Source organism: Epinephelus fuscoguttatus, linkage group LG10 (assembly GCF_011397635.1).
Source record: "Epinephelus fuscoguttatus linkage group LG10, E.fuscoguttatus.final_Chr_v1".
Taxonomy (NCBI): Eukaryota; Metazoa; Chordata; class Actinopteri; order Perciformes; family Serranidae; genus Epinephelus; species Epinephelus fuscoguttatus.
In genome coordinates, this window is record NC_064761.1 from 13,156,658 (window position 1) to 13,173,571 (window position 16,914).

Sequence of the window (16,914 nt, forward strand, 5' to 3'; positions counted from 1 at the left end):
TGTTCTTGACATTTCGTGTTCCTCAGAATGGGACAGATGGCGAGATGGACAGACAGACAGACAACCTGAAAACATATCAACTCCAGCCATGGCTGTCAACGGCTTGGAAGCCTAAAACATTATCTCCACCAAATCATTGAAATAATTTTTATGTAACATAAAATTATCCACTTACTTGAACAGATGGAAGCTTTAATGAGACTTTTTTTCATGAGGCCTGTTTAATAATAATATGAAAGGAAATAAAAAATGTTTAGCCTAGTTGTAATATGTTTAAGTGCCATTTTGGTTTCATCAGTCTCTGCGTTTCAGACATATTGAACTGATCTCATGTATCTGTTTAGCTATACTAATTGGAGAAGTAAAGGGGCCAATTGATTTGAATATAGCGCAAAATGTCATTGGGGGTAGTAAAGCCCAAATTCTCACAAGCCAAAAAAACAAACAAAAACATTTCTACCCACCTTATGATATAAAGAGTAGGAACATTTGGCACAAGACCACCCAACCCGGCTTCAGTGGTCACACTCCTCCTTTCATTCTGCCTCTGATTGTAAATCTATACCTTTTTTGTTTTCTCTGAGGTAAATTATGATTGACAGGCACATGTTGCCATTAAAGTACAACGAGGCCATGTCTGCTCCGCAGGGCACTGACACTCTGCCTGTAACACTGTGCTGGCTGTTGATTGGCTAACTGTGTGGATGATTAGCCATCTGGTGTCTGATATTCATCCTCTCCACTAGCAGGCAAGAAGAAGAGACTCTTCCTCCTTTCACCTGATAATTAACATTCTAATATAGCAGCCTCACACTGTTCACAGAGTTTAGACTTGGCAAAATTACATTTCTCCCGGAGTTCAAAGCTGGCGACGTCTTATTTTATATCCGCGCATGACAGTTGTTATTGTTCTTGCAGACTGGAATTGGCAGGGTATTACTCTCGCAGTTTGAGTCTGGAAAAGCCTCAAATGTTCAGCAAGAGAAGCTTTTCATACCACTGAATCTCTAACCTATGTGAGGCTCTAGTCAGTTATTAAACACAGACAGCACGTTAAGAGCACATAGAGTGAGAAATTTAATTAAACATTCTCGATGGCTCTATGAGGAAAAATTTGATTACGCTGGATAAAACACATTCACAGCAAACTTCTATTAAATACTGACTAAACCAGCAATAGCTACAATAGACTGTGGAGTTTAGAGAAAATATTGGTTGTGACTGCAAAAAAATGATCTAATCTTTAGCGCACTGTGGTTAAAAAACCAATGACAGATTCATGAGGGACAGAGGCTCTAACAAAGAGAGAAAAAAAGGACAGGAACTGCCAGAGAAACAAGTCCTGCAGGAGTCAAAAGAAAGACCTTGACAGGACGTCAGACACTTTAACCTCAGCTCATGGTGTTAATATGCCAAAGCAAGAGAACTATAGTGTTTAATAAACATGGTGATATGATAGAGCTATTAAATTAAAGACTATCTTTAGACCTTTTCGCAAAGTTCAATAAAATATCAGGGTATACAAAAGCGGAGCAACATCTTGCTGTTACTACACCTGAACTGCACAGAAGGACATTTGCAGCCTGAGAGCACAATTGATTTTCAGTTTTAAAGAGCTAGCTGCCTTCCTTAGTGTAACCTTACTAGAATTAACCAGAAAAGCAGACAAAACTCAGACAATGAAACAAAAATGACTGGTAAATATAAACGAATACAGTGATCCTTGACTTCAAATGAATGTGGGCTCTTTCCTACCCCCACCTACATCCAATCCCCTTGCTAGGACCATGACCATCTTCTTGGCCTTAATTTCTGATCTCAAATGCATACCTTTAAAGTGTCATTACTGCTTCTTGCACAGCCACAACACTAATGTGGTGACAACATTTGTCTCCACATATAAACATATAAACACCGAACAAAATACTGAAAATGACTTCTGTAGTTCTGGCTACAGTTCATCTCATCTGGACCACATATTACCATGACACACACACACACACACACACACACACACACACACACACACTGGTTTGTTGTTGAGTTGACAATGGCAAGATTCCACCATGAGCATCTTAGCTAGGCCCGGCATGCACATGTTGGTCTTGCAACACTGTGGGTATATTTTAGTCATTTAACTGATTTCTCAAGATACACAGTGCAAGTACACAAAAAATACGTTGTTACAGAAACAGGGTTAAATTCCAAAACAAATTACACAAACTAAAGTAAATTTGTGATGTGATCACACCAGCAGTAATTCATGGCCCTTCCCTACTTCCTACCCCCGATACTTCCAGTATTCTGCTTGGACCTCATCCATCTTTTCACTCCGCCTTTATTTTGATCTCAAGCCTGCAATGTTTCATGACTGCAACTTGCACAGTTTTGACACTATCACAGTGAAAAAAAAATCTGTCGAAATGTTGTTTAAATGTCAGAAAGTCTCATGTAGCCAGACCTGTCTCCACAACATTATGTGCTATAGAAAGGTCTGGAATCACTGATTATCTTTCTGCTAAAGGGGAAAAATCGCTCTGGCTTGTTTTTGTCTTTTTAAACCAATCACAATTGAGTTGGGCAGCGCTAAGCCAAGGATGCAGTGATACTGCTCTTTCTAAATAGTGACAGGGTTGAGCTTGTTTTGGAAGAACATTTGCACATAGGGAGGCTAGCACTGTCACGTAATTGGGTCCCCAAAAGAAAACATCACAAAAAAAAATTAACAGTCTTATGTCACTGTGTGATTCAACTTTTAGTGATAAAAAAAGACAAACATAATTTGGTTATTGGTGCCCTAGAGGTGAAGCATGACTGTACTTAAGCTCTTAACATTTTTTAAAATTTGTGGCAAAGCAACTCCGACTGGCCGTGTAAGTAAATAGATCAACATGTGGCATGAGAATCCTGAGAGACGGAGTCTGGGACTTTCTGAGGTGCGTTCGCAAGTTGTTTTATTTGTTGTAGATCTTTACAACAATTCACCGAAACAACAAAGCAGATATGCCTTATGGCACGATCCAAATCTTTGTCAAAACTTGCCATTTTCAGCGTGTAAGCTGTTAGCTCCAAAGTTGTTGTTGTTTCCCATAGTGAAGGGGATATGAATACAGTAACACGCAGATAGCAGAGGGAATGAAAGGAGAAGGCAGGCCAATTTCGGCGGCTCTTTTCCTCTCCTAGCTTTATGGCCAAAGTCTACATCTGGTGAGTCAGACTACACAGATATATAAACACCTGGCAAAATAGGCTACTTAAAATGGTTTCTGTAGTAATTCCAGCTACAGCAGGTGTCTCCAGGACTGCATTTTGCCATGATGACACACACACACACACAAGGTGAGAACAATACCAGCCCTGCTGTCATGGCTGCTAACAACTAAGCAAGAGGACATAAACTCAAATATCTGTTCACATCAGGCACACACACTATAACAACGCATATCTATCAATACAATTATTATTTTAAGCTCGTACAAGGATGTGTGTTATAGTGTGTATACGGATTAATTCCTTCCCCTGGCAATAAATGAATTTGAACCAGAATAACTTTGTGTCATATAAATTCACCCAAGGCAATATTACAGCTTATTAATTCAAACTATGGAATACCCTGTCTTATTAAGTTATACAGGGCAATTTTATATATTACAAATGGGACACACTATTCATAGCAATATAGCTGTCTTTGCAGTATTGTGAATTATGATTTCACAGATGGGAGGCTGCTAACATTATGGATTAACAATAACAATTTGTGGAGCACATGGCCCTCCACTTTCCAAAACAAGGAAGGAGACACACAGGAATGCATACTGCTTTGCAGTAAATCATGTCTTTGTCAAACACAAACACCTTCTCCCACAGCGGTCTATTTCATAATCCCATCACATTTCCATACAAACCTATGAATCCCCCTTCATCACCGGTAAACACCAACAGGGACAGTGCTGCCCATATAAGGAGAACAACTTGCGGTCACTTCTTTCTGGCTGCTCGCGGAGGATTATTATCTTAACACAGCCAGCCAATCAATGCCCAGCTCCATCTCTCTGCATCTCTCCAATCTAATCAACATTTGATGGTCTATTTTCTCTGTAGTGTGTGTTTACAACGAACAAATGTCCATAATATTTGCAGAAAGATAAAGCCTCATAACCAAAGGTGGATTTTCATCTCCTCAAACACAGTTGGACAGATAAGAGCAAGAGGTTAAACATAACTGCGGCAGTCTGTGGAAGAGATGAAGTGAAGATATGAGAGTTTAAAATGATAAAGTTGAGAAGAACACAGAAAAATAGGGTCGTTGAAAAGTTGACCCAAAATCTATCCTTCTATATCAAAGAATCAGCTTGAATGTATGGTTTATGGTTTACTCTGATGGCTACAATTTGTCACAGTTCGATTTCAAAATGTTTATAGTTTTCCAAAATGACATCAGTGAGTCACAGTATTGCACTGGGTGACACATCCTTTACAACAATGAACACAGCCACTGTAGTTTATTTTGAGTCAATCCCACACACACACTGTCCTGCTGCCAGGAATACTCACTGGAGCACCAAATGTGCATCGGTCCACATGGGAAAATAGTCCCTAACAAATGCACTCTTTGCTCCTGTTTGAGTAATGTTCGCTTAAAAATACATTATCCGGCTGTTTAAGGAAATTACTGAGCCTTTTTTAAAAAATTAAACCTTACATTTGTAACATCTTTTTAACCACCATATCCGCTCCCCCACCCCCCAAAAAGTTGTTTGCTGCAGCTCAACAAACAAAGTACTGCACATTTATTACCAAACTGAGCACAGAGTCAATAACACACATTCATGAAACAACCTATAATGTAACTTTCTTTCACATGAAAAGCATTTTTACTACATATGTTACATCATAATTCCCTCTTCAATATCTATTTTATATTGCTCCTTCAAACAGCTGCATTTATTCAAGTTCCTTGCCAAAAGCTATATTTTACAAGATTACATTGAACACATCATGAGGACATTAGAATTTAATTTCACCCAACACTCATTTTACTGAATAGAGTCTGAACACTTCACAATGTAAATCAATGCAACTTCCGTGACCTGTTTAGTTGCAGGCATCGGCTGCTCAGAGGTTAGTAGTTGTCCTCCTGCTGACTTCCACACAGATGTTGCTTTTCATTTTCGTTCTCTTCACATACATTCTTCTCACTGGTGTAGTGGTTATTGAGTGGACACCAGAGAGCTTTTGTCATTTTGACATGACAATAATACAGTGTGTTTCAGGGTTCATGTGATGACGGATAACTCTTCCGTCTCCCCCAGAGAGCAGGTAAAGTGTAACAAGGGGACCCAGAAAAAAGGCCTCCATATTATTTTCTCTATTATTTAGTAGGGTTTCTTCTTCCCCCATTTGTGGCGCCCCCTATGGATAATGGCGCCCTTAACAATCCCCTTTACTGCCGGGCAGAGAAGTTGGACCCTATTAAGAGGTGCCAAAGTCAGTGTGTTACAGGGTAAAATGCTTGCAGTGTTTAGCTGCTTGTCAAAATAAGAGCTAAACATTACCCAACTTTTAATGACTACGTAACACATCTGCTTTCGTGTAGCTGCAGGTCAATTGGGACCTGCACAGATGCAGGTGCAGCTTTACAGACTACACTTCTTTATCAAGGGTAATTATTGATTCAGTATTTAGAGGGCATGGACTCAGCATCTGCTTTTCTAGTAGAGAGACTTTTTTCATCAATACAGCCAATATTAGCAACACTTGTTAACACCACCTCCCACTTTCTAAGCTCCTCAGTCTAGTTGGGTTGTAAAGGACTCTTAGGATGAGGTTTACTGCAATTCGACACATGCAGCTGCTTGGTTTCTTGAACTTCAACAGCTGCCCATGTGGGACTTATGTGATGCAAAATTAAAAGCCCAGTCACCAAAATAATATGCTGGCATTGCAGTGGCAGCTCCTGCCAAATTTCTCAGGGGGGCAATTGTTGTGGTGATGCTGAGGTGACCTGTTCAATGGGTAAATTTGAATTTATTTGGCTCTACAATCCACTGTGGTCATCAACAGACTAATTTTCATCAGTTTGCCCACACAAATACCTTTGAATGTGAACAGAGACCTGTTTTACCATTAATCAAATAAAAATGAGTAAGGTATTCACTAAGTCATTGTCAGTCTTAGTCAGAAAACATTTTATTATAGCTAAGTGGAAATTCATTTTGTATTCTGATTAAAGAAATAAATCCAGGCATACCCTACAACTTAATACAATGCACATCACATGGTATCACTGCTCTTTGACCTGACCTGCACCTGTTCCCCTCAATGAATATGGTGACTACTGCCCTGTCAGCATGCATAATTAGGCCTCAGTTGTTTGGGTGAAGTGCGCTGGTCTTGACATACAAAGTTTGACAAGTGTCAACTGGACAATATGGAGATATTTGCATGTTGAAAGCTGGACTACAAATGTGTATAGACAGGGAGAAACACACACAAGCCTAAGACGTGGTAAGATACGATATTCCTCACTATATGAAGTGACTGATAACAAGATCTGTATAATGGATTGTAAACAAATTCGTCAGGTTTTTATTTTGTAGACAATTGATCTGTATTTATAGCGTGATGGGATGACAGCACAATGATGTGTGTGGTAAGCTCTGCTCCTGCGCTTTCATGTGATATGTATGGCATTTCTGTGTGAGCCTGCATACACGAGTAATCCATCTAAGAGTAATGTGTGTGCAAAGCTGTATGAAAGCTCTGTTAAACATAATTTTAGTGTAATTTTATCGTTTTTTTCCCTTGTGAAAACATTGGACTACTAAATGTTTGACGACGTGTTTTTTAAACATTTTGAGAGATAAAATACAACACATCTTCTTTGTAATGTCCATGTTGTCTCCACATTACGACTTAAACGCTCATGAACACACAATGAAGTACCGAAGAATGACTTCCCCACATGGGAAATCGGACCACCCAAGGAGCACATGAATGATACTTGGTGGTTTACGTATGATGAAAACACATCGGGGCAAGCCCTCCCGGAACCCATAGAGATTGTATTGGGATGCCTACATTTAGAAAAAAAAGCCTTTTACATGAAAGTCTATGAATGAATCGGGGCGATTTCCAGCAAGGTTGATACTGCCCCAAAGGGTCGGAACGCGACTTCACACTGCGGCTGATTGGATATTCAGAGGCAGGATGAGCTGTTTCAAGTGAAAATTATCAGAATAATTAATATATTGTGTGTGTATGTGACAATAATCATGATGATGATAATCATACATTTATTATCATCATCTTTCTTTTCTTTTGTGGCTCAAGGAGGGGTGGCACCCTATCGCCCTCTATTGGCCAGCTGCCCCTGTGGCATTGTACTTTTATGCAAACCACAGACATGTTACATTTGGGTGTTTCATATGTATCATATTAACATTTCTAAAGAGAGAGTTTTGATTATGTGTATAAGAGCTGAGTTTCTAGTGAGGAGGAGGAGGGGATGGTGGATGGCGTGACACCTATAGAAAGCTGCCAGCAACAAACGACTGTTCGAGAACAACAAACAACAAAAGCATGTATCTTTTAAAGAGGGCGGGGCAGCCATGTTTATAGTGACAAAAGTGAGTATTTTTTAAATGTAGTTTTATAACTATGTTGGGGAACAAAGACCACGCCTTGAACAAATCCCATTTCTGCCCAATAGTATTTAAGCACACCTGATGCATTCTCTTTCTCTTCGCCTCACTCCCGGGATCCCTCCTGCGTTCCTGCCTTCAACCCAACACATCGACCATCGTGCTCGCCTACTACCCAGGAACCCAGCCTTCATCCATCAACCCTTAGTCTTCCATCCCATCATCCCTCAACCCTCATCCCTGCATTCCTCACGCTATATCCCTTGATCTTTACCCAGTCATCCCTGACCTTTCATCCATCTGGCCCTTGACCCTCATCCCTTCATCCCTCATCCATTCAACCTTCGACCCTCATCCCCTCATCCATTCGACCCTCAACCCTCATCCTTTTGACCCTCAACCCTTCATCCCTCATCCATTCAACCCTCATCCTTTCATTCCTCATCCATTCGACCCTCGACCCTCATCCCTTCATCCCTTCGATCCATACCCCTTCACGCTTTCCTCCGAACCCATAATCCATCATACGCAATAAACCATTCAAAATCTTTACCTTATTGGTGTGGTCTTTGTTAGTGAATGACAGTTTGTGACATGTCCAGCAATGTTTTCACTAACCAAACAAGGTATTTAAAAGCACGATCTTTTCCTGACCCTAACCAAGTGGTATTTGTGCCTGAACCTAACCACATGTTAGCCAAAAAGTTGTCACAACATAAAACGAAATGTACAGAAGCATAAAGTTTCAACCTATCCACAACATATGAAACATAAAAATGTAACATATTCATGGCTTGCTGAAATGTACAATGTCAATATTCATTTTGGTGATTGGGTTGGAGTAAAACTTGTATCCCAAAATGTTTGTGTGAACTGCATGGCAAAGTGGGCAGAAATTGCAGAATTTACTTTGTAGAAGAAAAAGTCCAACAAAGTTCAATTTCAAGCAAATGAAATGCAAATGTAATGTGAATGTGTTGCTAGAGTCACAGTCTGAGATAAGAAAGGATAAGACGAGACAGCAATTATCACCAGCACTCAGCTGCTAATGAGGTTAATGTTCAAACACCATAAATAACTCTTTCCACAAGATGCCTAATCTTAATCCTGTCTACAACCTTAAACTAACCCTGACTCTTTTTAACCCCAAATCCAAATCCTAACGCTACAAAGCTTTTTAAATTCTCTCACTTTGAATTTTCCTCATATGTCTAACGTTTTGAGGGCTGGAAACACACACACACACACACACACACACACACACACACACACAAAGTCACACTCTTGCATCGTACCTATGAATAACTGGCTGTTGAGCTGTAGATGAATGTGTCCGTCAGCAGGAGCCTCCTGCGTGGTGGCAGGGAACTGGTCGACACGTAGCGATGCTTCCTTCACATTTCGCTCAGCTCGCACGCTGTGCCACCGGTTGTCGTTCAATGGGACGCTTGACTCCACTCGCACCTCCAACGGCCCGTTTCCAACATCAAAAGAGAAGATGACCTCTGAGGAGGCTGGAGATGAGGGTTATGGGAAGAAAAGTTAGTCAGATGAATTAAGAGTGTAAGGAGACGTGTAAAAGAGTGAGAAGCTGTGTAGGAAGCACTGGGATGCCTGGGTGACTGTCACCCCAGCAGAGTGAGTTTGACTTGTTCCCCCCCGAATTCTAACGGGCTGATTAACAAACCCTCCCTGACACTTTGAGATAATTGTGTCCTCTGATGAATGAGACATTGCAAATCCTTTATGTCACTTCCAAACACATCACGGCTCCATCTTTACTGAGAGAGCAACACACTTTGAACAATCCATCAAGGCACTGTGTGTTGTCACTTCAAGTTCTAGCATGTTAAGTAAGTTTTATTTACTTGAACGTCCATTTGTAAATGACAAACATGAATTTGCACGGAGAAGATAAGGAAGAAAATATGTAAGTTTCAGAATCTGTTACCTCATTTTTCAGATGTTCCATGAAAAATGTGTGGAATCCATCCAACTAATGAGGAACAGTCTACGGCAGAAGTATGACGACCCTGTCCTGTCAGTTCTTCCTAGACAGTTAACTATGTGGGTGGAGTAGGCGGAGTGTGTTCTTCTCTTTATTTTTTTTAAATATCCTACCAAATTTAAGAAAAAGACCCAAAAGAATACTTCTCTTCTTTCAAGGACTCTCATTTTGTTTTCATATTTTAGTGTGACAGACTTAGATAAAAAACATGGGACTTTCACAGTGTTGATGGGAAATGCATTTCCATCAGTTTGGCATCAGACTTTGCCATCTTTCAATGAACCCATTAGTTAGTCATGTTCCTCCATCATTATATGTTGGCAGAAGTGTAAAGTGACTTCCTCACACCCGCCTGTCTGCTGGCAGGATGGACTGACAGCTGGACACAGATCTGAGAGATCAGCCCAAGGCAGGAAAGAAAGGCTGCAGCTACAAACTAACATCTGTTAGTTTCTGTGTGTGAGAGTGTGTGCGTGTGTGTGTGTGTGCCAGCACTGCTGAAACCAAGTCTCAGCAGCAGTCAGAGATCATACAGTTGTGTGGTATCAAGCAACTTTTACTTCAGTTGCCTTTTACATTGGATCTTTATTATTTGCAGCATTTGAAATCACATCTGATGTTTTTTTAAATTTTGTAGTCTCTCTTTGAATGAGGAGCAATGTCTGATCTGAATATAATTTGTTTAATTATCTCACTTGGATCTAGTTTCATGGAAAAATTATAGCATTTACTGTCCAATGAATTTCTGCAGTGATGCCAGTATACCAGACAGAAATATCTCAACAAATATTCTACAGATTGCTGTGAAATGAGTTTGGGGATGCCCTTGGGGATGCCCTGCTCTTCCTCTGGTATCACCAACATGTTGACGTGTGGTTTTGAGTGAAATCTCTCAACAACTATTCCATGGATTGTCATGAAATCTTGTACATACATGAACAGGATGAACTATATTTCAACTTTGGTGAACACTGGTCATCTCTTAACTTTTTGTCTGACACCATCATCGGTCCAGACATTTTCGTTCGGTAGTTTATGACCAAACACCTGCAGAACTGTTATTATTAGCATCAACAGCATACCTGCTAAACACTGGCATACTAGAATTGTCACTGTAAGCCAAGCAGCGACCTCCAGTTCTGAAAAATGAAGTCAACATAGAAGTGCCAAAAACTGCAGTTCCTTGAATGGCCACTTGAGGCTGGCTCCAGAGGTGAGTCAGTCTTCATAGATCCCCATGTTAAAATACCCATCATCACAGCACAACAAATATGTTAACAGCCTGGTACAAAATAACAGTTTTGGTAACTATAACTAATTTTAACATTCATGACAACTGTACAGGGGTAACTTTTATGGAACTCTTTAACATTGTTTTAAGGCTTAAAGTTGCACACAATTAGGTGCAGACCACATTAAGTGACATGTTGTCTGCGAGGCATGGCTGCATTCTCCACAGCTCCAACCTCTAGTCTAAATATGGCTACTTCTGGCTCCAAATAACCAAGAAGGTGACGGCTGAAATACCAAACTCTCCTTTTATTAATACTATTATGTTCTGATCACGTGCTTGGTATGAAAACAGTGTACAAACTGTTGCTTGACTTAAATATTGTTGATTTGACATGAAAACCAACTGTTTAATGCTATTTTTTTTAGCTGTGTTACAGCCATATGTAACAATGTTACAATTAAGACACATGCACTTCATTTGTTACATCACACAGCATCCACATACATGTAAGTAAAATACTCTGTGAGTAAAAGAGTGAAAACTGGAAACTGTTACAGTTGTTGTGACTCTCCCTTATTTCACTTGAATGTCTGGAACTTTCTCTATCTTGCTGACGCATCACATAGAAAGAAAACATATAGACATGTTCTGTATGTCATCTAGTGAACACAAATCCAATGCAGTGTCCTTCCTTGTTAAGCTATGTGTTCTAAGTATGTACTAACCTAGTGGGACTGAAAATCCAAACCTGATAAAGGTAGGCATGCTGTAGTCATTAATCTTCACAGCATTTTCACAACTCTATTAGGTTAAAAACTTAACCTATAATAAAGAGAGGTGACCTGAAGGCCACATGGAGTCTGTTCATCCATCATAACACTGCCAGCATGCCTGCGCTCCACATTTAGGGGTGAAGTTAGCAGAGAGGTGACATCTGTGCATGAGCACAATATCATCATCCTTCATGGATGATGTTGACAGCGGAGGGGAAGCTGTACCGGTGGGAGTGTGGAACTATTTGATAGAAACCCCCCCCCGGCATAACTTAATTCAGGGGCAGCTCTCTGGCCCAGCTCCAGTCATGTTAACAGCAGTAATAATGATACAGAGTCATCTCAACACCAGCTGTCATAATAACAGCAGTAATAGTGCTGTAGCGAGATAAGAGACACGCTTCACTGTAACAATGCCAGGGTTTCCCCAAGGAGGAGGGCTACCATTTGTCCTAGGTGTGTGTGTGTGTGTGTGTGTGTGTGTGTGTGTGTGTGTGTGTGTGTGTGTGTGTGTGTTTGACAGAGAGAGGGACAGAAAGCAAAAAAGGAAAATATTTAAAAGAGATTAAGCTTTAGTTCTCTCAGATCACTTGTTGAACAATGTGGTCTGTTTAGTATGAAACTAAAAGCATGTTGTGCCGTACAGAACAACGCATAAAAGCAAAGTCAGATCTGATGCCTATATTGGCAAGGACATCTTTTAGCGCTTTCCAAAATTGCTACAAATGAAAAAAAATCTCTGATCTGACACAGCTATGTTTGATTAGCTTTATGGCAAAAATCATGGATTTGGTTAAAGTACTTTGTTTACTTTGATAAAGTTAGGGAATCACTGTATCTGTGTTAAAATTGTTTGTGTTTTGTGTTGTGTCTCCTGTATGTTCAGGTAGTCTGTAACTTTGTGTTCTGCTGCTGCCTACCTGGAACAGGTCTCTCTTATAAATGAGACCCTGGGTCTCAATGACATTTTACCTGTATAAATAAAGGTTAATAAATAATAAAAAAAAAAAATTAAAATGTTGTTTAGGTTAGCAGACCTTCATTGTCATCATTAAAACAAATCAACCTGGACTCTAAGTGGAAACAGGAAGTGAACAGGGTGATCACCTCGTTATTGTTCTTCACAGCACACATGATTTGCGGGACAATGTGGGACAAGTAAGAAATTACTATTAATAGGTTATATAATTGATTTTATATTAGATGTAAAGTCTGTTTACACTAGTGTTGGATGTTAACCTGCTTTCAATCTTGATGGGCTTTATGAAATGATCATTTTAATGGCACTGGATCCATTTGATTCTAATGAAGTATAGAGAACTAAATAAATAGAATAAACACTTTAGTTAAAAGGACATTTTAAGATGTCATTTTCCCAAAGTAGAGACTAGGCAACTTTCCAAAGGCTAAATAACCAAGTATTAAATAGGTTCCTACTAGATTAATGGTTCTTATACTTGTACTTTTTGTTGCTTTGGGCAACTTCAGTCAGGGCCTTCTCCTTCAGTATGTGGGTGTAGAAGTCCTGGCAGGGGCAACAGTTGTTTCTCTACACTGGAAGGCTATGACTAATACTCCTATTTGACTCTCTACCAATAAGCTTTAGAACATTAAAAAATGACGGCTGCGCCAATTGAATTTTAAGATGTGCACATCTTAAAAACAGTTTTGAGAGGGAGAAATTTTCCCCTTTCAGTAGATGAATGTTAAAAACATTCCTCTATTGTCAAACTTTGTGAAGTCACAATAAGGAAAACACATTTTTGGGTGAAGGGGGGGACTTTAACATCATCATGCTGTTTTTGGTTGATGCCATCCAGTTTCTTGGGAACAAAACCCAGAAACATGTATATGATAATGAGGCAGAACATTGTTGAGCTCTCACTTACAGCTGAGTTCAATCCGGATGAAGTCTTTGATGCCAAGGTTTTCCATGAAGACCCCAGAGGAGGACGTCGTTTTAAAAAGGAAGGAGATGTCTGCATTCAGCTCTCCATGGAAGGTGGGAAAGTGAAGGTACGATGTCTCCTTGTCAAAAAACGCAGCGTTCCAGAAGTTCTCTAAGAGACATACCAAGTGCTCAAATGCTTTATATGCTTACTGATGCAAATCATTTTTTTTAAAGTGGATATATCACTCTGAAACAACGCTTATTAAAAGGAATCTCATTATGACGGCTGTATAATGAAAATCGTGTTGTAAACAAATGCACCAACTGCTCAGCTAAATAGCTGAGAACAAAGGCATAACTCCAGCTACGCTATCTCATTTATGCTGATTTATCTTGCTTGGCATTTATTTATTCATTTATTTACTCATTAAGCTGAAGGCTGAAATTAGAAGCAATTAAAACAAGGTAAAATATATCACTCAGACTAGTTTATTATAAAGCTTTTCATTAGTAGCTGTTATTAAAGAGCACAAAGGGAGTCATATTTTAGCTGCTGGTCTGTTAATTAGCTGGTGTAATTGGCCGCAGCCTATTTTTCCATTAAGAAACTAAATGGCAGGGGGAAGATTAGATACATGAATAGCTTTAGTTCAGTTCACACTAAAGCTGAATGAACCCTTTTAATAATATCAAATCAAAACACTGTTAAAGAAATATCCAAAGAGTCAACAATAGGCTACATGTGGAAGAAAACAGAAGTGTCAACACTGAACCCAGCAAATAATAATGCAATAATCAGCAATTAAAACTGACTTACTGTCTCCATGACAATGGAGGGGTCCCACCCTGTAAGCAGCCTCTGACCCCAGCCGCTGGATGTCACCCAGCACCAGAGACCTGACTGGGAGAGTCTCCTTATGGGTGAGCAGGCCTGAGTCATTAGCCCTGTGTGATGAAGAGGATGATAGGAAGGAGGAGGAGAGGAGGGGGATGCAGAAGGATGAGGAAGAGGTTAAAAAGAAGAAGAAAAACAAGAGGAGGAATAAGGAGGAGGAGCAGGAAGACCAGAGGGAGAAGAAAGATGATAAAGAAGAAGGAGGAGAGAAGAGGAAAGACAAGAGGAAGAAGACAGGGGAAGGAGACATAGAAGAAGGAGCCGCAGGAGAAGTAGAAAGAAGAGGAAGAGGCAGGAAGTCAGGAGAAAGACAAGAGGAAGAAGGAGGAGGTGAAGGAGGAGGGAAACACAAGAGGAAGAAGACATAGAAGAAGGAGACAGGAAAAGTAAAAAGAAGAGGAAGAGGCAGAAAGTGAGGAGAAAGACAAGAGGAAGAAGGAGAAGGTGAGGGAGGAAGGGGAGAAAGATAAGAAGGAGAAGGGGAAAGATGATGAGGAAGCCGATGAAAGAGGAAGAAGAAGGGCAAGTAGAATGGGGGGAAGAGAAGAGGAAAAAGAAGAGGGGGGAAGAGAAGCAGAAGAAGGAATTAGAAAAGGGAGAAGGAAAGCATAGGAAGAAGAGGAGAAGGAAAAGATGGAAAGGAAAAGAGGAAAAGGGGTGGATAACAAGAAGAAGTAGGTAGATGTGTGTAACAAGGGGGAGGATTGGGAAGAAGGAGAGGATAAAAAAAGAAAATAGAAAGGGAAAAGAGAGAGGAGCAAAGGAAAAAGGGAGTGTTAGTGTAAAAAAGTATATTAGAGATGAAGACGACAGTAGTGGAAGTGGAAGAGGAGGAGCAGGACAAAAGGGGAAAAGCAGGAGGTGGTGGTGAGGGAAAAAGAAAAAAAGGAAGTGTGAGGAGGAAGGAGATGACAAGGAGGCGAAGGAGAAGAACAAGGGAAGGAAGAAGGAGAAAGAGAAGAAGAAAGATGAAAAGATGATGATTAGGAGGAGGAGATGGAATAGCACAAAAGAAGGAAAAAGAGGAAATGTAAAGGGAATAATAGAAAAAAGAATCAAACATGAAAGAGGAGAGAGAAGAAGAAGGTGGAAGAAGAGGAAGGCAGCAGAGGAGTAGAAGAAGAAGAGATGGTCCATTAGAAAATGAAGAAAAGAGAGAAGAATGTAGAAAAGAAGATGAAGAAAAGGAGGAGGAGAAGGATGTGAAGAAGATATCAGCATTAGAAAGTTGAGTGTTCATGCAGTGTAAAACTTGTGCCCACCTCAGCTCAGACTAAACAGTGTTAGAGAAAGTGGGACATGTTTTAACACTCGCTCTTTAGACGGTGTTCATTTGTTCTGGGAGGTTTACAGGTAGATGTTCAAATGAAGACAAGCATTTCAGCCGACACAACAGCTGACGCTAAAGTACGTAGGCCGAGTGATTCATCTGCACATTCACCACTACCATTCGCTCTCTGAGCTCTGTGGTGTTTCAGATTCCAGCACTCAGCCTTATTGCTGTGGAATGTGGAATTTCTGATAAAAAATAAATCGGGGACTGTGGGCACACACAGTGCCAGTGAATGTGATGAGATATTGACGGCAGAAGAAAGTCTATAAAAATAAAGTAGGAGTCACACAGATTTAGGCAGTGAGATAATAGAAAGAAGGACCTTTGGCTATGCAGACAGTAGCAGTATTGGTTACACTATAAGAAAATGGGTCTAACTGCAGAATTGGTCACAGGACTCGGGAAGGTGACCTAAATACAGAAATTGCTTATAGCATGGATGAAAGGATTTGAATACAGGACTGGATAAAACATAGAGAGGGATGCTTAAATATCTCGGGATTTGTCCTGGATGTCTCATCCTACACACTCAATAGGTATAATGGTTACCGTCTTCACCATCTTACTGTAATTTAGCGTGTTAGCATGCGTTTGCCAATTAGTACCAAACACCAAGTACAGTCAAAGGAATGTCATTTGTTTTGCACTGAATTTGGTCTAAACCAAAGTACCAGACATATTAGAATTTGGACCTGATGATGGAGCTAAACAAAAAGTCAGAATCTACAATGTCATTATAATTCATCCGCTGGGGAACATGAATGTCTGTACCAAGTTACATGCCAATCTATTTACTAGTTGTTGAGATATTTGTCCTTTTACTTTTGAGACAGAGAGTGACCAGGGTTTTGGTTTATTATTTATTTATTATTTATACCCACCAGTACCCACCACCTAAAAGTAAAAATGACAATAAAAGGTCCTGACAGACATAAAAAACACACATAGCATTTAACACATGGTTTATATATTTGTACTGTATTTGTCATCACAACCCAAAAATCCTCAATTTCTTAAGTATCTCAGGAAAAAAGTATGTTAAAAACCTCCAGAGATGAATATTCTGTGTACATAATCAATGCGATTAGCATTAGAAGCTAAATGTATCTATATAATATCAAAACAGAACAATATTAT

The 16,914-nt window shown here is 39.9% G+C and overlaps 1 protein-coding gene across 2 annotated transcripts in view; it reads right to left on the minus strand.

The window, feature by feature from the left end:
* The window catches only part of LOC125895479 (contactin-associated protein-like 4), a 171,025-nt gene that overhangs the window by 28,079 nt on the left and 126,032 nt on the right, over positions 1 to 16,914 (minus strand). For both annotated transcript variants that reach the window (XM_049587347.1, XM_049587348.1), the window contains 3 exons: positions 14,367 to 14,494; positions 13,548 to 13,718; positions 8,939 to 9,157 (listed from right to left, as the gene is read on the minus strand). In XM_049587347.1, coding sequence (XP_049443304.1) covers positions 8,939 to 9,157; positions 13,548 to 13,718; positions 14,367 to 14,494 — 518 coding nt within the window. The remainder of the gene's footprint in view (positions 1 to 8,938; positions 9,158 to 13,547; positions 13,719 to 14,366; positions 14,495 to 16,914) is intronic.